The 22,115-nt window shown below is 37.2% G+C and overlaps 1 protein-coding gene across 3 annotated transcripts in view; it reads right to left on the bottom strand.

Annotated features, from left to right (window-relative positions):
• Window positions 1–7,699: 7,699 nt before the first annotated feature.
• The window catches only part of LOC135116764 (lachesin-like), a 95,041-nt gene continuing 80,625 nt past the window's right edge, over window positions 7,700–22,115 (bottom strand). For 2 of the 3 annotated variants that reach the window (XM_064034318.1, XM_064034317.1), the window contains exons 7-11: window positions 16,884–17,058; window positions 14,810–14,919; window positions 14,437–14,499; window positions 11,465–11,614; window positions 7,700–8,755 (exon numbers count right to left, since the gene is read on the bottom strand). In XM_064034318.1, coding sequence (XP_063890388.1) covers window positions 8,679–8,755; window positions 11,465–11,614; window positions 14,437–14,499; window positions 14,810–14,919; window positions 16,884–17,058 — 575 coding nt within the window. In that variant the 3' untranslated portion in view covers window positions 7,700–8,678. The remainder of the gene's footprint in view (window positions 8,756–11,464; window positions 11,615–14,436; window positions 14,500–14,809; window positions 14,920–16,883; window positions 17,059–22,115) is intronic. The other variant, XM_064034319.1, reaches the window with a different exon arrangement.

Genomic DNA, 22,115 nt, shown 5'->3' with positions numbered 1-22,115 from the left:
TTGAACTAATTTAGTTCAAAATAATCTTACAGCAATTGGTTCCACACCGAATCATAACAAATGATTACAAGATTATACACATGCTCACCAATCCTTATCCAATATGGTTGGGCGTTGAATACGTGATGCTGAGCGTGATCCTGTTGTCTGCGGTAATCGTCAACTGCCTGCCATCGGTGACACCGGCATCGCTGCGACGCCGGCCTCAGATACCTCTCGCAATCTACCAACAGAGTGCCGAAGCCAAGGCAGCCAGCGAACCCATTCAAACAGAGTTTCAAAAAGAAAAGCCTATATGTGGTCCAGTGCCATTTGCGGATTTGAGTTGCGAGATGCCGACTAGTTGTTCAACGAAGTTTTATCCTCCATACCTACAGATATTGCATAAAAGTCAGATTCCTGAGGTGTTGTGCAACACTATGACGTTACCAACTCGTGTTGGGTCTGGAGTCCAGAGGGCTGGTCGAGAGTCCAGGTTCGAGCAGAACAATCTACACCCTACGCGTACGCCGAGTGCAAGTGCTGCTGTGCAGGATGCAAAGCATTTTATCTAGTTTTCCTGATACTGATGGGTGGCAGCACTACGAGTATATTTGATTATTTGAATGAATGATAGATTCTTAAGCCTAACTGTAATGATCTTGTAATTTAAGTTGTATTTTGATTATTTCAATATTATCTGAATAAATTAAATGCATTAAAAGTACCCTTTATATACTTTAGTTCAGTTATCAATACATAAACGTTTTATCTTTTCTGCTTTTATACAAGTTCTAACTAATATAATATACAGAGGGTTTACTATCATAAATCCTCTCAATGTTAAAACCAACTGTCCTTAGTCCAACAAGATGCAGTCCAGATGTACAGTCAACTTCAGGTCAGTGGTAACAGTTTTGTAGGAAAATCGTACTTATTACTATTGAGTTAACGTGTATGACAGTTACCACTGATGTGCAGTCTACTGTACACGTAGCAATTGCCTCTCTGACCACCTCAAGGTTACTATATGTACAGTCAAACATGTTCAAATCAATGTGCTTATTAGGGTAGTTATTATAATAATATAGATAAATGTTAATAATATCAGTTACGCAGACGACATGGTTCTGCTGAGTGGGTCAATCTGTGGCCTGAGGAAACTTGTGTCTTTTTGTGAGGAGTACGCCAAATCCCATGGGTTGGTGTATAATTGTAAAAAGTCTGAGATCATGGTTTTTGAGACTAGGGGTAGGACACATGATAATATACCACCTCTAATACTCAATGGAACAGCATTGAGAAGAGTATTCAAATTTAAATATCTTGGTCATGTGTTAACGCCTAGTCTCAAGGACGATGAAGACATTGAGCGAGAGCGGAGAGCGTTGTCAGTTCGAGCAAACATGATAGCTCGCAGGTTTGCACGGTGCTCACTTAAGGTCAAGCTCACTCTCTTTAGAGCTTACTGCACCAATTTCTACACATGTAGCCTGTGGGCAGGATATACGCAAAGAACATACAACGCTCTCCGTGTCCAGTATAATAATGCGTTTAGAGTAATGGTGGGGCTGCCTCGCTTTTGTAGCGCGTCGGGGATGTTTGCAGATGCACAAATAGATTGTTTTTATGCAACAATGCGTAAGAGGTGCGCATCCCTGGTGAACAGAGTGCGGGCCAGCAGGCAGCGGGCCAGCAAGCAGGCTTGACTGTGTGTACTTGGGTCGCTGCTGTGCCATTTCTTACGGGCTGTCATGGCATACACAGATCTAAGCCCAAAATGTAACTACTAACATAGGTGTAAGTGTTACTAACAAGTTTTTGTGTTTTATGTTTTTGTGTTTACTGGTATTTTTTGTATATTATGAGTCAAAGTTACTTGAAATAAATAAATTATTATATTATTATTATTACAACCGTTATACAAAGTCTTTAAAATGTAAGTATTAATTCAAATGAAACTATTTGAATATTTGTTAAATTATCAGCTAAGCTACGCAAGCCTTTGAAATGGGAAGTACTCTCCTTCCTGGCTCAAGTATCAAATATTTAACGGGACATAAGATAAAATAAAAAGCAGGCAGTTGAGTCATGGCCAAATTAGCCAATTAGCCCTATTCAAGACGCTTGAGTTGTTATTTCTATTTAAAACTTGTAAACATTGTCCAAATTCGACATGCACAGTGGTATATTATATTTATTGTAACGGACAGACATAAAAACCGTCAGGCGTACGAAACGTGCGCGGGAATATGAAGAAAGGGGATTTACCCTTGTCAGCCGTGAGACGGGATCCGTAATAACCGTGAGCAACCCAGATAAAAGGAACTCAATAACAACGTCTTGATACAATGCTGATGCTGTGGGAGCCTCTTCTAGCCTTCTTACCTTCAAGATGCAATCATCTTAATGAAAACATTATGTTTAGCGGCCATTTCCAACAAGAATAAAGAAACAGAAAAAAGTGGTATATTTACAAAGTATTTGATTTCTAACATAATCGACTATATCTAAAATTGCGAGTTTTTATAGAGGTATAAGTTCAAGAAGTAAATTACACCATTGGAACCTAACTGCGTCTATCTGCGGTTTGTATAAACGAGATTACCTACATTTGTTTTCCTGACGAATGGCGGATATCTGGCGTATATGTTATTAGGCTTATATTTAAAAAATTAGAATATAAAGACAGCATCTCTTTAAAATATTAACTCTTTGATTAATGCATATTCGGCCAATGGAATCTCTTGTATTTTGTTCTACTTCAAAAGAAACAATAAAATTGTACCAGAATTTGGTTAAAACAATAACACTATGATTATTTCCATACCAAAACACAACATGCACCAATCTGATTATAATCTGAAATGTTTACATAGTAACCGCTAGGTGGTCGTGTACCGCAGGTTTTTAAAATAATTATGGTAATTGAGAGTTACTGATAAGTGATGTGGTACATTATACTCTACTATATAGTCATTTTGAAGCTCCCAGTGTCTGCAAATAAAATTTCTTACCGTTCACTGGTAGATATGTCAAATATTTATAGAACAAACATGATGCGACCTGTGGCCATGCGATACCCTTCTCAGCCAGGACTGGTGCCTCGTCAGCAGAATCGCAAACCCCTGTGTGGTCCTGTGCCCGTCCCCGGAGTCAGCTGCGAACAACCAACCACTTGCGTTAACAATAATGGACAAGGCGCATTGCACGGGAATCAACAAAGAGTATGCTACACGATTCCAAGGTGGCCGGATCCAAGATACCAGATTACCCAAGCCTCGCAAATACAACGATACCCCCAAACGATAGCTAATCCTAAACTGCGACAAATGATGCCAGGTGGTATGGTGTCGCCTGGCAGACCAGCCGCTGCTATGGTGACGATTCGAACAGGGACTCCGCAACCCCCTAGGGGGCCACTGATGAGGACTCCGCAAGGATGGACACCACAAAGGATGGTACAGAAACAGCATCGCAATCAGCCTCCTCAGAATGCGACCATGAAGGCACACCTGATAATGAACCAACAGCCACCGCTAAGAGTAGATCAGTTCGTGACCGGATACAATGGTGCACAATCATCTTATTACTACCCTCGAGTTGATTACCCATATTTCCAGAACCAGCAGTTTATCCAGTTCCAACAGGGAGGAGCAGGAGGGCCGGCGGGAGAGTCGACGAGCACGGCGCCGCCGTCCACGCCGCCGCCCGAGACCACGACCAGCACCATGCCGCCGTACCCGGGCGGCGTGAAGCCCGACTCCGATGAGAACTCCGGCTCGTTCCTGCTGTGCGGCAACAAAGCTAAATGCAACAAATACGTCTGGACCACCAAAAAGAAAAGTCCTACCAAGAAAAAAAAGGAAGAAGAATTAGTGTTGTGGTAAACTTGAAGATCAGCTGTTACGGGATCATCATGTGTCATGTTGACGATTTTTTTTTCTATTATTGAGGCAATGTGAACTTTGAAAACGATATATTGTTGAAATACCTTAATATTTAAACTTTATGTTTATGTTGAAATACCTACTTAGATATAAGCCTTATAAAGCTTGGTACATTGAGCGTTATCAAAACTAAATAGTTTACTTGTATTATTACAAACATGTTCCTAACTCTGTCCCTACCTTCTACAAATGTTTAGAACGTTTTTCCGTGGTCTCTAGTTTGCAGATGATTCATACACACCACCGCGTACCACGGCGGACAGCAATGGTGGTCAAGTGACGGAGCACTACTCGACCGCGCGGTCCGGCGGACTTCGTATAATGTGTCAGCACATTACACAGACGCCAATACAACAGGAGATTCACTATACCATCAGCTGTAGTGTAGAAGCATAAGTGCTGAAATATAATATACCTTTAGCATTTACTTAATTTATCACTGAAACAAATTATGTGTACCAACCCGCTACAGGAGCGGGCAATATTCGTCTACCAGTACAATAGAAGACTCTATTGGACTTCAATACAGATATATGTATAACGTGCGCTACAACACTAAACAAAAAGACATACTCGTAAAAGTAACAAGCCGCCCGAAGGGAAAAATATGATATTGCTTTTAAATATGAAATATTACGCCCAAAGTGTTCTTGTATTATGAAGAAAAAGGGTTGGGAACGTGACGGCTAGGCCGCGGAGGGCTGCCGCTATGCCTCTATTGTACAAACAATGAATTGATATAGCCCGCATCGTTATTTTATTGTGCCTACTTGCCACTCTTATCTTTTATGGCAGTATGTATGAAAATAAATGGATTCACTGGCCATTTTTTGGTATCTAATTTTCGGTACAGCCCATGTTATATCTATAAAAGACTATTTACCAGAAATTAACTTTTTATAAACTGGAATAGGAATACCTTAATTATGATTTTGAAAAAAGAAACATATATTCTTTTTACTTGCACTGTTGTTACTTTTTGACTGGTCAAACTAAGCTGAAGAATTTTCTATTTATTTTTCATTGATTTAGTAGACCCACAAGAAACAATAGGACGGTGTTAAGTAAACCAGATCACAAAGATCTACAAATCAATGACAAATGAACAGCAACGGGTAACCGCGGCCGTGCGACATCTACGACTAGTTACATCTCAAATCGTCGCTGTATTTACTCGATGCGATCACGATACGACACCGGTACCATGCCAGTCTACAAAAACTTCTATGAAATGGCTGACAACATATAATATACGAATAAAAGTCAGTTATGTTCAAAATAAATACCGAATAGGTACTTTTGTTTAATAGAAATATATGTCTGTATTTTCAAAACAAGTAAAAAGTGCCGACTTGGAAAAACGAGTGGGTACATTAGAAATGATTTTGTATTTGCCATGCGATCTCGCCTAAAAGGCCAAAAATTATGGCAGGGCACTGTATTGTTCGAAATATATTACTTAGAAGAAAAGGAAATCTTCTAGACTTAACAATTGCAAATCGTGAAGGATAAATATCCCAGCCTGCGGTTTCGAATCTGTGAGTACTTCTGAGTAAATCAATCTGAGCAAGCAGTCGACACTATTCCGTCTTGACGTAGTTCAATAATACCTACTAATGATTTATTTTCCAAACACATTGTTGCTTTATTGTAGTGTATAATACAAATACAATACAAAGTACGGACCACAAAAATGTGTTTAATCCTACAATCATGAAATCACACAAGACACGTAGGTATTAATATTAAAACTCTAAACAGTAATTTCATTCGTGATGCCAGATATCAGACGTGCGGCCCACCAACCACACCACTTACATTACATTTAAGTTCATTCGCACGAAAAATAGTATTTCATAAAAATATGTATTTTACTAGAATTGTAAGTTATACCCCGTTTATCCCAAGGCGAGATAAGGCGACCAACGAAGCGCGAAATTTTACAAGTGTCGACGGACCCAGCCGAGCCAAACCTTACCGCCCGTGCATTATACGGGATGGGACACACTTAGATAATTTTAGCTTCGAGCTTGCCTTGTCTCTGGATTGGATATTTGTTTCAATCTTCTGTTTTGCGATAAGTTATCCTTCATCCAATTTAATAAGATGTTCAGTAAACCTTTTCAATGTAACAATTAAGCCGCACGTGAAACACGAAGAGCGACCCAACTTAGTATGTGATGTAACTAAGTGATAAATTCCAGTTACAACGTCAGCTGATAACTTGGGTTCCGCAGTAAATTTGGCGTTGCTCGGGCCGCCGGCAAAACCGCGCGGCAAGGCACAACTTTAATTGACACAAGGAACCGCAGCCTCGCTTCGCCTATACTTTGAATATCGACTATTGTTTCAGTTTGTGAACTAATTTTGATGACCAGACTCTTGTTTATTGAGATTTTAGTAAAACTGTGTTTCTGTTTTGTTTTGATGATGGAGATTTTATGTAGGTAGAAGAATATTTTTGAAGTAAGTAATTAAAACCACAGTTCATAGTCCAGAACTTAGCAAAAATAATGATACCAAGATCTGATGGAACCTAATTCTGTGCACAACGACCATTATTATCATATTATATTAAACATTTAAATTGTATCCCCCACAGTATCACAAAGGGCTAAACAAAACAACACATAAGAACCGCTTGCCGATACACGCAGTACTTCTATCAACATTAGCGATATATTTGTATCGTTAGCTCCGCCAACTCCGAATCCTCGAGCCATTAAGGCGTCTATTTTAACGCCACTTGTTTTTCCAACTGCCACGAGCCACTTTAACAAACAGTATTTATTTTCTGCTTCCCATCGGCGCGATTTTTCAAGAAAAATTCGTTAGCTCCCTCCTACTTCGGCTGAATTTCGATTAGAAAAAGACAAAGAGCCGATTGTAGAGCTATTGGGCGTGGGGAATCAATTAAAGCGAGCCATAGATCCGGCCGGCGATAACGTCTGTCAGTGAGTGAGGGCGCCGATAAGATTGTCTGCGCGCGACCCGCCCCAGCACTTTTAATTATTTCAAACGTTTATCGCTATCACGTGTCGCCGTGTAATGGCCGCTGCAGCCGTCGCCGCTTTTTGCTTCACTTTTTAAATAGAAATTGATACGATCGCAATGAAGCTGCTCTCTCTGCGAGTAGTCTTTGCGGCTTCCTACACTAAAGCTGTGTGAATGGACAGAAATTGTTGAATAATAAATACATATCGACATAATTTTATACTAATTTATTATAATGTATTTATTTACATTTTCAAAATCACACAATCTGTACAATAAAAGTATGCATTTAACCTAGTGATATATTATCTCTTATTTTCAATAAAAGATATATAATTTAGGCGATTATCACACTGCCCCGCATGATGCAGCGTAGTGCGTGGATGCGTTTTTTTCCGTTGTATGGAAATATCTCCGTTTGTATGGAAAACACGCATAGTCCAACACACTGAAAATGCATCCACGCGCGTTCATGCGGATCACGCACATACATGCGGAGAAACACGCACCCCCGCGCGTAGGTGCGGGGCGAAACGCAAGGTATGGCACACTGATCCCGCAGTGACGCGCGTGATTTTGAATGGGCGTGACGTGTATATTTGAAAATGGAACTCGATGAGAGCCGCTGTGCGTGAATTTACAAAACGCACCTACGCGCGTGAGTGCGCGAAAAACCCGCACGATGATGCAGATCTGCACTCCCGCAGGAACGCGCGTAGGTGCGTCGACACGCAAGATGCAGCGTGATGCGGGGCAGTGTGAAGATCACCTTATACATTAACATATATCTATATTAGGTCGAATTAACAAATAATATTCAGATACGAAGATAATATTACGTTTAAAATTTTATTTTATTATTTACTGTGCATTAATTTTTATATTTACATTTTGACAAGCGTGAGTAGCAAGCTTGGTTATACTATTACTTAGACAAACAATATCTATAACGTTGACCATAAAATTGTTAATGACACAACAAAATGAACAGGTAAAGTCTACGTTCTATGTAAAATGAATAATATAAGTTATATAAATAACTGTGGAGATGCTTATCTTTGGCACAATTCATTAGGATTATTCTAGGCGAAGCACTGAATCACAAATATTCGTATGACGCTAGAGTAGTCGCCTGCGGAAGGACAATGCACGTATAATACGTAATGTATAATTTAAAATGGAAATGGGAGTAGGAAATACCGAGTAGGTTAACGAGGTTCATGAATAATTACTTGGAACTATTGTGAACATCCACGTGCCACCTGATGACGAATCTCAAATACTCTATTATTTGATGAGAAACGTTTCTGAGGAGAACTTTCATTCTGAATGTTCCGCAAATTCGGAATTCCTCACACCAGCGACTGGAAAGATTGAAAGAATGCTTGTTGTTACAAATATTTTGAGTATCAAATTTTAACAATAGTTTGCACATTTTTAATGATTGACGCTGCATATTAAATGCTGCCCATTTAAAAATCATCAGGATTCTTAAAGCTACACCTTAAAATTGGGACTTGAACTGAATATCACTCGTACAATAATTATAAAATTCATTCACACACATTCGTCGCTCGGGATATGAGATCACAATTTAGTGATGATATGTTTCAACGTTACATATAATTTAATTTAAAAATAAAAATCACATTTATAGGAAGACGAATCTAAATAAATATTTTGGTCACAATAATTTCTGTGTGTTGAGGAGTAAAACAGGTGAACTGATAAATGTAGGTCTGTAAATAAAGCTAGTTATACAATGAGGTCCACTTGTACTAGAACAATGATAGCCAGGAACGATTGCCGCCAACAATGGATCCGTTTTGTTCCTGAAACAAATGAAATTAATCACTTTAACGTGTTGTTCTACTGAAGAATATTTTGGTTATAAAACTAAACTGGATTTAGCTTAATGAGTAATTTAGCTGTAATGTAGGTTGATACGGTTATCCATGAGGTTTAGAATAATTTGCTAGCACGTATCTAGTTATTAAACAATTTAAATGATACCTCCTTAGGTTAATTTATGTAGCAAGTCATTTAGATTCTAATAAAAACACATCCAGTACCTTGAGGTACTTTTTTATAAAGAGAACAATAAAGATGTCAAGCATTTAAAACCAATCTATGTATATGTATAGGTGTACTTTATTATTCGAACCATTAGCTACAAAAATCCGAGTATTCACAGGTAGCTTGGCGCTTTATTTATTTGTCAGGTATATTCACTGGTTGTCGCATTGTCGGTATTTTTGTTCGTCGCGACAGCCGTGTCTCCACAGCTTAGGGTGTGCCTCCAAGCTTCGCAAACAATGGGATTTGTCTTGTTTACAAGTCTGATGTGTTTCAATTCATGCGTTATTTATTTTACATTGATATCACATATGTAAATGGTATAATGTTTGTTACACACAATTATGCGCTAAAATAAGCGTTCCGATTAAGACGTTAATTAATTGAAGTAAAATTAGAATGGTATTGTTAGCAGTGGATATCCTAAAACCTGATGCAATATTAAGTCCTCGTTCAAAGATCGCAGGGCTTCGTCCGTATATATCGGCATATGTATCGGCAATATTCTCACACAACAAAGCGTACAAGAGGTAACATTAAATAAACCCAATTCAAGATAAAGATATTCAAGTTTCATATTCCCAATATTTATTCAAACGTTAGGCGTCTCTATTTGATATCATATTATTCGGCTGTTCAAACACTTTTTCGTAGAGGGCGAGAGCTGCAAGAATTGATTGTACGCGGTCTGCACTGAATATTTATGAGGGTTAAGTGTGTATGCGAACTCGTTGAATGTTTAATCTCTATTTGGGTGTACGGGAAAGCGACCCGGGTGGATCTCAACCGCAATAGTCAAGACTGCGCGTTAGGGCGGCGACACACCGACAGCGCTGCGGCGTGCACACACACGCGCGCGTTATATACGATGCGCACTTATTTATTGCAGCTGTGTGTGTTAACCGCAGCGCCCGGCTCGGACTGCGATTGTTACAATAATAATGTGCCCTGAAATGTTGCTGGCACACTATCCCTATGTAAACTCCACGCGGAATTTAAAACTATTTCTTTGTGATCGACCCAAAACTTTGTCGTCTACTGAGAAAATCGACGAGCTGTCAGTTACATTTGTTTGTGCTATTACAGAACTTGGATGTTGTAGTTTTTAGAGAAATCGCCTTTCTTTAGATTTTTTGGAAGTAGGTATTTGAAATTGTTTCTTTTTCACGGAACTTAAGAAACATATTTTTACGCTTAGCCGTGAATCGAATCGAAACTATTTACAACAGCATATTTATAGGTAAGATGACACTTCGTAACCAAGAACATAAGTTTCCAATATAGCTGTAGCAGTAAACAAATAAAGACGTACGCCAGTCGGGTAATACCTCTGACTCCAGAATATTCAGCAAAGATAAAAGCCCGAAATGCTCTTAGCATTTGGAGTCATTCAAACAATTGCGACGTTCAGGCCTCGTAACGTATTCCTCAACCCGCCGCGACGTCTCCGGCCACATTTATTTTTTACCATGAGACGGAAAAGAGACGTTTTTAATAATGCAGTATATTGTAACAAAGAATACAAAGAGGTAAGTAAAGCCTCCTGTGGCTCGACTCGCTTTGAACACGCTATTATATTAAAGGCTTTACGTATTAAGTTTTGGTTGTTTGATGGTTGTATTAGTCAGCGGAATAGTAGAAACGTATCAAAAAGAAAATGTTTATATAGGAGTCTATCGATACACATAGAAAACTGTAAGTAGTAGCATACTACATAAGCTGGGAGACATAAAATAAAAATTATTACAAGAATTCGATCCAGTTCAAAGTCAATCTGATCACCGCCATAACAAATCTGTGCACGAACACCATGCGACATGTATCCGAAATCCGTGTAAGTAATATGATTTTCCTGTTCGGAGTTTGCGATAAAATAAACATAACAATGTACGATGATGCGTAAAATGGTGCGTACGGTGCGACATAAGTTGCGGACTCAACAATGCGTAAAGTTGGGGTTTGATCGTTAGCGGGCCGAGAGGTTAATAAACAGGCCTCGTGAGTCACGGAGCCTCGTATGGGGGTCTCGCTTTCAATATCTTAACGTTGCGTAAAATCGCTGAGTTTTCCCTGTGACTTGACTGTGGTGATATGTGTGATTTCGTTAACTCTCAATGAGATGGGAGTGATTTGAAGCTACCCTTGTCTATGATCTGATAGTATTTAATAAAATTCTCATAATAATATTATCTTAGGTACATCTGAAGCAATCAAAGCAAAAAGGCAGAGAATCAAACAAAAATATGAAAACTTCAATGGTCAATTTGCAGCATATTAATCATTAAACAAGCGATTATCATACGGCACCGTACACCACAGCGGAGTACTCTGGTGCCAAACTAAAGCAAACTGCTTGATCATGCGGTGCCATTTGTCACTAACCAATCAAAGTAAACAAACAATGAACGCAACAAAAGCGACAGCATCACATGAACAGCATCCACTGCAAGTTGACATAGCATTACCTGAGACGTGCTGCGTGTGAGGCGGGCGATAGACGTGGTGCGCGGCGTCGCGGTCGGGCGCGCGGTCGAGTTGGGCGCGCACCACGCTGGGCCGCTCCGTGCCCGGGTCGGCGCGGGACACCGACCGACTCACGTTCACGCGCCTCACGCCTGCAATACGCCTCGGATTAACATGCAGCTACGATGAAATGATCAACAAATATACTAAATAACTTATTTCATTGAAATCGTTTTGAAAGTCATGAAAATATAAAAATCTCGTCAAGATTCATAATAGTCTCAATTTTAAGACCTTTTGAAGAGAATTAAAAACTAAAAATAAATGCATCACATTAAGAAAACTTGTATAAGGCCCTTTCAAATTTTTAAGCAATAAACTCCCTTTTTTACAACCCTTGCAAGCAATGAAAGTAGCATGAAATGGTCTGAGACTCTTAATGCATGATTCATTACACGTATCAATTATGGTAACAACTCGTGAGAAAATGAAGGTAAATCTAACTTAGTTAACCATTGGAATCAAAAATGTGAGCACAGATTAACAAAAATGAATCTCAAAAGAAATCTGCCTGTTGCTAAATCAATCCTTCCGCAAATTTTTATCGGCTTGTAAACGTCACAGTTGTGTCCGATATTGTCGCGTGCATTTTTCCGCAACATGTCCCAGAAAAAAAGTCGTGGTGGCCTAGTGGGCAAAGAACCAACCTCTCGAGTATGAGGGCGCGGGTTCGAATCCAGGCCAGGCAAGTACCAATGCAACTTTTCTAAGTTTGTATGTACTTTCTAAGTATATCTTAGACACCAATGGCTGATAAAAAGGTGAAGGAAAACATCTTGAGGAAACCTGGACTATATAGTCTGAAATCACCAACCCGCATTGAGCAAGCGTGGTGATTAATGCTCAATCCTTCTCCGTGTGTGAGGAGGCCTGTGCCCAGCAGTGGGACAATAAATAGGCTGTAACTATGTCCCAGCCCTATCATAGTGGGTATGTGTGCGCCGAGCATTAAGCTGCGTTGAGCTGCTCCCCGTTGGGAATCCAAGTTTAATGTTTTCATGCTGCTTCTTTTTTCAGTTCGCGTGTGTATATTAATCTTGAAAAACTTAAAGCTGTATTTTTAGTGAGGTCGTATTGAAAAATGAACGTGAAAAAAATAAAGTGAAAAAGTTTACGAGAATTTTACATGAAGTAAGTCTAATAATAAATGACTTGGTTTTCGTCTAAAATAAAAGTACATGTTGCATGTAAGTGTTTACTTTGTACAAGCAATTGCAATGAAATGATCACGAAATAGTTGATCTTAAGTACGAATTATTTCTGAGAAATAATAATAATTGAAAGATTTATATTAAACTAATTTAATAACATTTTAGAGGTACTTCTTTGAACAGTTTGATTATATAGACTACTTCTAAATAAAGTTCTTAGTAAATATAAAACTAAATTTCAATAATATTTTTTGGCAAAAATCTGTAGATTTTATTTAGTGAAGATAATATTCCACATTGATGTACGTAATTACGGGACCTATCGTAAAACAAGTCATTAAAATGTTAATTAGAGCGATAGTTTACCGAGCGCCGATGAACGTATTAAAATGACCCACAATGATTAAACCTTTGCAATTTGGCGATAATACCGACTGCGAACGTGGCGCACGTTGTTACACATTCATTTTTGTAATTAGCTTGGTGACGTAAGCTAAATTATTAGCTTATTAAATAACGCACCATAGCCACGAATATTTAGATTATTATTATACTGCAGCTGATACTGCTGAACAGACAACGCAATATAAATTTCAATATTCTGAGGAATAAAAATATTTGAGACGTAATATTTTTCTTCTGACTGTAATATGTTTTATTTCGGAGATTGTGCGAGTAAAGAAATTCACGATTCACATTAAAGTAATGTCGATATTATTCAATGATAAGTACTTTCACTTGAACTTCATACTTTATGAGGATCGTGTTTTTTATGAGACGGCTTTGCTGCGAGAATTTCTGCTCGAATTTTATTTCCATGAATAAATAAACAAAAGTAAACGCTCTAGCTTAGTGTGAAAATAATATTAATTTAAGTATACACACGTGTTTAGGTTCGCACCTTTAGTTTTAAACTTAATTGTTTTCAGAAGATTCTAGAAGCGACTTGTCACCTGCCGCCTAAACGTAACGTAACGTAACGAGTTGAATACACATAAATAGCTTTTACTATGTTTAATAATTTATAATATGCATCTTTTTCGCATATGACTCAGTAACGATGGCTTTTTAACATACATTCTTAAATTCGATGAAAGCATCCTTGAAAATGTTTTAAAGCTTTTGTATGGGAATGATTTTAACTAACTAAAGCTTGAATTTTTCTGGATTTGGTGGCTAAAGTTTCTCCAGCTTATTATCACGCTAGCAATCTTACAAGGCAACATTTAGGTGACGCTTGTACTATGGGTTTGCCTTGTAGAACCAACATTATCTTACACTTTAAACACAAGAATAAGATACCTACTAGGTACATAGATATATTCAAAGCCAACACATTTGCCGTGGCGTATGAATGCAAGTATACAAGACAGGAGTCAACACAGAACTTAAATGAGTCATTACTACATGTTTACAGTGGCGAAGTCGCGGCTCGGAAACTTTGTAAATCAGACTGTTGTATGCAGTGGTGGTAACCAACAAATTATACCGGCTTATGTATTTACATTTATTTATATATTGTTACGAAGTTTTACGAGCGAAGAGCATAGCTGTAGTACTTTTTTTGCTTTCTCTTTTGTATTCTTTTTTATTATTTTCGTGTAACCAGATAATATTAGATTGTATTCAATGACACAGAGGACGTTTATTTTTATTAGTCACAAACAAATCGGTAACTCACTGAAATATTGTTTAGTCTAGTTTCGAAATTTTGTGTTTGACAGCGTGTGTTGTAACTTATTCAGTTTATAGTATGAACTTACTCTCTTTGTTGGCATTGCTTTTCATTTCCGTGGCCTTTGGCGACGTCGACGGCATCGGGATTTCTACGAAATAAATGGTTCTGAATTAAATAACCGTCATTTCGTTAGATTAAGTTGAATGTAAAACAGAATATGTGTTTCATGACTAGTGCACTAAATGAAATCGTATAAAACATAAAGCTTTGCTACCAATTACACAGAATTAAATAAGTACATCTAATTATAACTCTCAGTCACATCAAAATAAACTTCGTCTGACATTTGAAAGTCACAAAGTGTCTCAAATTGGCAGCAAAAGTACACATGTAAGGTATCTTGTGACGGCCAAAGCGTAATTACAATGAGAATACGTAATGCCTTGAGTTTCACTTACCGTACAGTCGGATAGAGCCCTCCGTCTCCCCGAGGGAATTTTTCGAGATGCACCTGTAGTTGCCGAAATCTCCCGTCTGTAGGTTCCGAACTGTTAGCTTCATGTGCGCTCTGTCAAACAAATAACCTTGTTAGCTAAACTTGTGTGTGTTTGTAGATAGGTAAATATGACGAATATAATTTTGCTATTAGTCAACTATGTATGTGTTGAACATGTTATGCTAGTAGGGGTTGACAATTCGAACACAAAATCTAATATCTAGCTAGAATAACAATATGTGCGCCCTAATTTTCCCATAACCTACACTTAATGATAGCTTCGAAAAATCCTAAATACAAAACATAAATACCTACGCTGTTTATCAAAAATCCAGCTCATTCTCCCCAATGCCGTAAGCTTAAACAAGATTATAATAACAAGCAATAATGGATATGTAATATTCAAATTTATTACCGTGGGGCTTCGAGAACAAGGGACCTCTGCAAATGGGCCGGGTAATTTCCTTGTTTGTGCTACACTACGCTAGCCCGCGGCTCCGGCTAGTTCGCCCGGATCAACTTGTTCCTTTAATATTTAATACGGCTTCATTCCGTTGTGAGATTTGTTAAGAGCTATGGTACATGTTACGTCTTTATTTGTTGTCAGGGTTACAGTTTATGTTTGAATACGAAAATCTGTATGGTTTAACTAGCTTACTCAACTCACTGAAGATTGATTTGGTCATAATATAGACATGGATGATGAAGCAATTGCCAGTAACAATTTATTAATCGCTACGATAAAGATTATTATAACAGAGTAAGCACACAGTTTCGCAGTTTTTCGGGCACATCGCCAAGTGAATTATTCACAAGAAGAGCTGACTGGATATTAATATGACGTGACGGGCTCAGTAAATCCCGCGCGTCGATAAATACATTTTCGCGCATATCTCCCGGCAATTTAATTTTAATTTTAAAATTCACAAAAGGTCTCAATGAAAAATCATTTACACCTACGTTAATTAATATTTATTTAATATATGTATTTATGCGTGCTGGAATGTTTGATTGAAAAACAACGATATTTTTTTTAACTGGCCGTTTTGATTAACTCGATGGTATCCCGCAAGTGTGGAGTGGTTCTATATTTTTTAGGAAAAAGGAAATGCTGGATTTATTATAATGCATACAAGTGAAGTTATTTTATAGAATAAGAGCTAGCCTAAACATTTTTTTGCTTAGCCATAATTATGTATTTTGTTTACCTTTTTTATAACTTTGCTAAAGACTTGTAAAAAATTGAATATACTTAAATCTGCAGTTAGCATAAAGTGGCTATACAGGTACATATTACGACAGATGATGATAGAATATGACAATCTGTTTTTCAATTTCGCTAATTCTTATGTTATCACCCGAGGCTCAAGTTCAGCGATGCATATTCGTACGACAATCTTGACTAGAATAATTATAAATGTGAATGCCTGTGTGTGACAAATTAAACCAGGGAAGCGATATTAATGAGATTTCCGATGAAAATAATTCTACGAAAGATATTGGATTCCTTTCATCGGGATATTTGAAGTATTTCTCTAAGATGCAAGTGAAATCGATGATATATAGGATGCAATTCCGTATTATTAAATGGGAGCGATTGCTTGCGGCTTTGCGCAATATAAAGTATACAAATAATATCGTTGCTGAAGCAGATCCTCTTCAATATGAACTTTCAATATACATATAATCATCATTACTAGCTACAATGATACGGCACATAAACAATCTCAACTTCTTAAATATTTCTGTACTTAATAGATAGCACCTGTGCTGTAGAAGAGTATAAACTAATATGTACTAATATCAACCCTTGACACACATATTATATCCCTCTATTAATGAATCGCATGAACATTCGTTCAGTGTTTTTAGACATAAAGATTTTGTATAAAACCAAGTATAAAAGGGTAAATAAACACAGCAGCAACCTACTTAGATACCAACTCCTAGAGATAAGTCTCAACGATTTTTTTTTTGCGTTTTTGAAAGTAAGTTTTATTTATAAAAAAAAAACAATATAATAATAAAACCCTCACCTATAGGAGTTCTCCTCAGTATTGATGGCATACTTCTTAGTAGGCAGCACCATGACGTTGTCGTACACCCAGTAGGAGATGGCGCGAGGATGTGCCTCCGTGTGGCAGTCCACCGTCACGTCCGTCCCGGCTGGTGCACCCACCAGCTGGTTCGGTACCCAGATCATCGGCGAGACTGGAACAAAGACAGTTATGCTTGAAATCAGTTCTGGAGCTGGTGGTTTTAATGTAACATAGGTAGGGTTTGTTGGGGTCCGGCAGGAGATAGGCGCCATTTTCTGATATACCAAGGATTTTCAGTGTTTGACTTAGATTATTTTCGTAAATGATACCATTCAATAATAATAAATCCATTTGCTTAGAAGATAGTGCAAAAATGTAGACCCATTGAGCTATATTTATTAATCCTACTCATCAAACACATTGAGCTTGCAATGGAAATATCTATATCATCAGCTGTCTGCGGCTTAGAATAGATCAGAGTATCTGCACCAAAACCTCACTTGCAGCGTTTCCGCAAGAATTATTCAGAATCTTATTAATAGGCATAATCTCAAACTTACGAGTAAATCCCAAGAGAATACTTAGATAACTTAACCAATAACAATCGGTTTAACAATTAGAAAAAGAATGAACCAAGTTCCGTTCTATCTCAAATCCCAATAGGTTATTTGTACGAGTAGTTGGTATGTGCTTTATTTGAAACTTCGTCCTTTTAATAAATCTAAAGTTGGATAATACTTTAGGTTTTAACTGCAGGTCGGTCTTTATTTATCGACCTTACGATAATGTTAATGATATTTTAGCACTATAAACGACAAAAATATTGCGTTCGTATAAATACTTGCTGTTGTGTTTTAAATAATATCGTTAAACTAAATTTGACAGTTAAAGTCCACAAAGTTTTCTATCAAGTTTATGCAAAATATCATCTTCATTTCTGCAAGATATTCCTAAGCTTTCTTTTAAATATTGTATCATCCGAGCACTCTAAAAGTGATTTATCTAAAAGAAAATCAAAGTGAAGAGTTAAAATGACAAGAATAATACGGTGAACATTAAAATTCCTAGTATAAAGTTTTATTGCGGCGCCCCTCGCCCCTCGCCCCTCGCCGCGAGATCACTCGTGCCGTCATAGTTCTAGTGTTTTGTGCAAACAGATCTAATCTAAGTGTTGTTTTAACTTATGCTTGTCTGCTCTATGCGTTTTGTGATTGTTACTCGAATGCTATAATAAAACGAATCGTATTTTTTATTAGTGGAACTTTTGGTGTTCAGTAACAGAACACACAATGAACATTTATATTTCTTCAAGATCTTTGAAAAGACATTTCAAAATTGTAGTGACAAATCTTCACAATTAACACTCGCATTGATCTATTTTTGAACAGGACGTATACCACTGTTCACTAAACGCAACTAAACTGAATTTCGATTACTTTACTTACATAAACCCACATACATATATAACGTGACATTTTGAACACAATCTATCGGCGATAAGGTCCGTCGTGTCTCCGACACAGTGTGAACGTGCATGCTTTGATTCTGATGGATACATACATGATACACTCTGCAGACTACAGGTTAGGCGATACCGGTGTGTGAACTAGGGAGGCACGTTAGTATACTGCTTATATGTGTGTAAAATTAAGGGATTTATATGTTAGAGAGTCTACTTATTCTTCTAGATTGTAATGTGTATGTTTATAGTGGTGGCTTGGCCGAATGACATATGTATTTGGAAATAGTTTTAGATATCATAACAGTGAGGAATCTTAATGCAAGTTTAAATTACATCGTCATAAACGAATTATTCATAACATAGTAATCATGATTATAACTCTCAAGCCAAGTCAAAACATTAATAAATCTAAAGCTTAACAGAAAAATAATCACGAAAAATATAAAGCTATCTACTAGTATTTCACAAAGTGTATTTCACAGAGACGCTGCCAGGCGAAGGCTGTGCTAAGATAATTTGACTTAAAACGCTTTCGGAACGGACGAATGGCATCCGTGAAGCAGATTACACAAATATGAATTTCGTATCAAAATCTTCCACCAAGTTGTAAGTTTTAATCCAGCTAAAATGTTGCTAAGTTGTATCGAGCGCGAACTATGTTAATAAACTTATTGGAAGCAATGTTGAAAATGAGCACAGTGTTACAATTAAATTACGTCTTCGAAGATTAATTGTCTAGAAGTATAAGGTTTACGCTTAACACTTTTTTAAGAAAGTAGACGTGGTAAGACTTCTTACTGTATTTTCGACTCAAATTCATCAGATAGTAAACTGAACACATATATCAGTACTAACCACATAATTTCAGATAATTTCCAAACCATTTTAGCGTATAAATTCCACTAGCATTGAAGCGTATACAAACACTGATAACATCATAGATTATCAGACAACAATGCAGTAAGATTGCCTGCAGGGCCGCATTGATAGGCCGTCAGCAACAAAAGGCCTGCAACGTAGGCAGCATGAAGATATTACCTGCCTATGATGTTCGGCTCGTGTAAACAGGCTCCAGTGATTAGTAGCTGCTGGCAGATGAACTCAATTGCGAGAAACGGACTAATGCGTACCCGGGACATGGTGTAATTTACTCGTATGCCTGTAGCTTAGGAGACTCACTACTGGAAGATGTTCATTTGAAGTGAGTGATGGTGACAGAAGTTTTGGATTGAGACTAGGAGGAGGTGTTGGTGTGTGATAAAATAGGGATAAAGTAAGCTACTGTCCTGGAAGCTGTGTACTGTAGTGCAATGCATGTTTGAAATAATAATAAATGAAAATGGCACAGAATGAAATGCTAACGCGAAACAGATTCCTAGTTACACAAGTTGTTTCCTCGAAACAAACAAGCCTGTAATATACCCTATAAGTTATCAATTGAAGCAGCACTACTGGCGCTGCAAGTACATACAAACTTGAAGGAAGCAATTTATAAACTTTCAATAATGATGGATCGGCCCGAAGTTTGCCGAGCGCGCCCGAACACCGCCCGACGATTTTTCACATAACGCCCAGATAATAAAATCCACACTTTGAAAACGTAATTCACTACGCTCGAGTTTATGGTGGCAATTTTCGCGAAGTATAATACTCGCTTCAGTAATACACTTTAATATTCTACGACGTTTTAAAATATTTATAAAGTTTGCGTTTTTTTATGTTCCAACGACTTCATTATCACGTTGTGTGTTGACTGGCTGTGACAATAAATTAACACTGAATTTATGTAGATGTTACTTTCCATAAATTTTACATCAAGTAAATGTATTTCATAAAATTACGACTAAAGAGTTTCCTATACTGTTAAACTTTATTTATTTCTCACTAGAACGTTTTATGGAAATATAGATATTCATTCATGCTATGTATGTATCGCTCATGTTTTATGCGAAGTGAGCGGAATTTTAAACGATATCAACTTGAGAAGGTATTTCCAAGTTGTGAAGAGCGTTAGATATTCTGTCTGGAAATTGTCATACTGTAACAAAATTTCTTCAAGAGAAATATTGTATTTTTCGAAATTCAATTTATTTTACAGCATATTTTATTTTGCTGTTTCATGCATATTGACGATTCACTTATTCCTCTGACCGTTAAAATTTTTCACAGAAATTAACTGTCACACGTTACCGTCCTTTCATAACCAGATACGTGAAAAAACTTGCCCCATTACACGTACATCGGACTAAATATTTAAACAAAAATCTTTTCTGCTGCTTTTAAAATCATTGAAAAATAACTCTTTTTTCTCCGAACTCTGCCGAAGAAATCTTGAGTACGTTTTAGCGTTTCAAAAGCGATTAATCGCAAACTACATTTCATTTTGCAAACATTTCAAAGGCTTTTCTTGAGCAGAAATGATCTGCAGGCACAATCATGTCAGAGCGTGCACCGCGAAAAAATATTATCTTTCAATTATTGCGGAACATCGTCGTCTATTTAGTCAGCCGCAATTTGTTATAAGAATTGAAAATAAAGGGGAACCACGCTCCGAATTCCCATTGAATCTTAAGATTTCTCTCTTTTATTCATTTTGAACATCGAATGAAGGATTTTTTATTCTTAAAATATTTTTCAGCTTAAAGAAAATGCCGTAGACGATGAAAAACGTGGAATAACATAGTGAATGCGAGACATAAAACTAGTGATAAAATATGCAGTGATATAAGGAAATAGGTCATGTGTGCATCAGGAGGCGTGCGGCCATTCTTACCCGGTCACCCGGAAGACGTCCCTTTTGAGCGTAGGCTCACCTTGGAAGCTCATGCATTATTACTGAGCGAAACTACTGCACATTGTTCTACCTATAATAATATTTTGCTTAAATTGAATAACGTGAATTATATTACTTATATTGTTGAAATTCTATGCATAATTAGTTAATGATTGATTACTACACGCAACTGCATTTATTTAAGATTTTATTACTATAACCATAAAGGAATGATGATACCATAAAATCGGTATTCAACAGCTCAAACGAATATAGCTTTTGTTAGTTTGTCTGTCTGTGGAATAAATTCAGACAGATGGTTTCCTGGAATATCAAGCTTAGAAAAAGTCTACAGTTCAAAAACCCTGCCGTAGTTTTTCTCTGTGTTTCATAGTCGAATATTGACTTTTGATACAAAAGTGCATTACTGGGTATCTGTCTCAGGGGATATTAAAACAATGAATACCGGAGTTCCGCGAAGATTGATGGTAAAACTTTGTTGTGTAGTCGTAAGAAACGTTCATACATTTCTTTGTAACTAACTTCAGAATAACAATAATCAACTTTTACATAATATTTATTTTATGGGAAGAAGATACTTAAATGGATTCTGGGAGAAGCATATAAAAGAATAAGATTTTAATCCTTGGAAAAAATCTTAAGTGCAATACTTTTACTTTGTGTCTTGTTTATTAATGTAACAAGTTATTTGATTCAAAAATAATTGCCCAAAAATTTTTAAACGATCTGTCAGTAGACTAAAACTAAAGCTACTACTTATTTTTATGTAGTACAACCAAGTAGATCAAAGCTAGTCTAGGCTGTCGTGAAGAGTGCAAGGCAGTGATGTCGCCTGACAGAACCTGAACTGCAGCCAAGAGTTTAAACAGGTTTATGTAGATTGAGGGAAATGAATCAATAATAGAAAACATGACTTTACGGACTGATTGATAGGAACAGAAATAAAGATGTTTTTTTTTGTTTTGTAAGCGTT

This window comes from Helicoverpa armigera, chromosome 4 (genome assembly GCF_030705265.1).
Source record: "Helicoverpa armigera isolate CAAS_96S chromosome 4, ASM3070526v1, whole genome shotgun sequence".
Taxonomy (NCBI): domain Eukaryota; kingdom Metazoa; phylum Arthropoda; class Insecta; order Lepidoptera; family Noctuidae; genus Helicoverpa; species Helicoverpa armigera.
This window is presented reverse-complemented; position numbering and strand designations above follow the sequence as displayed.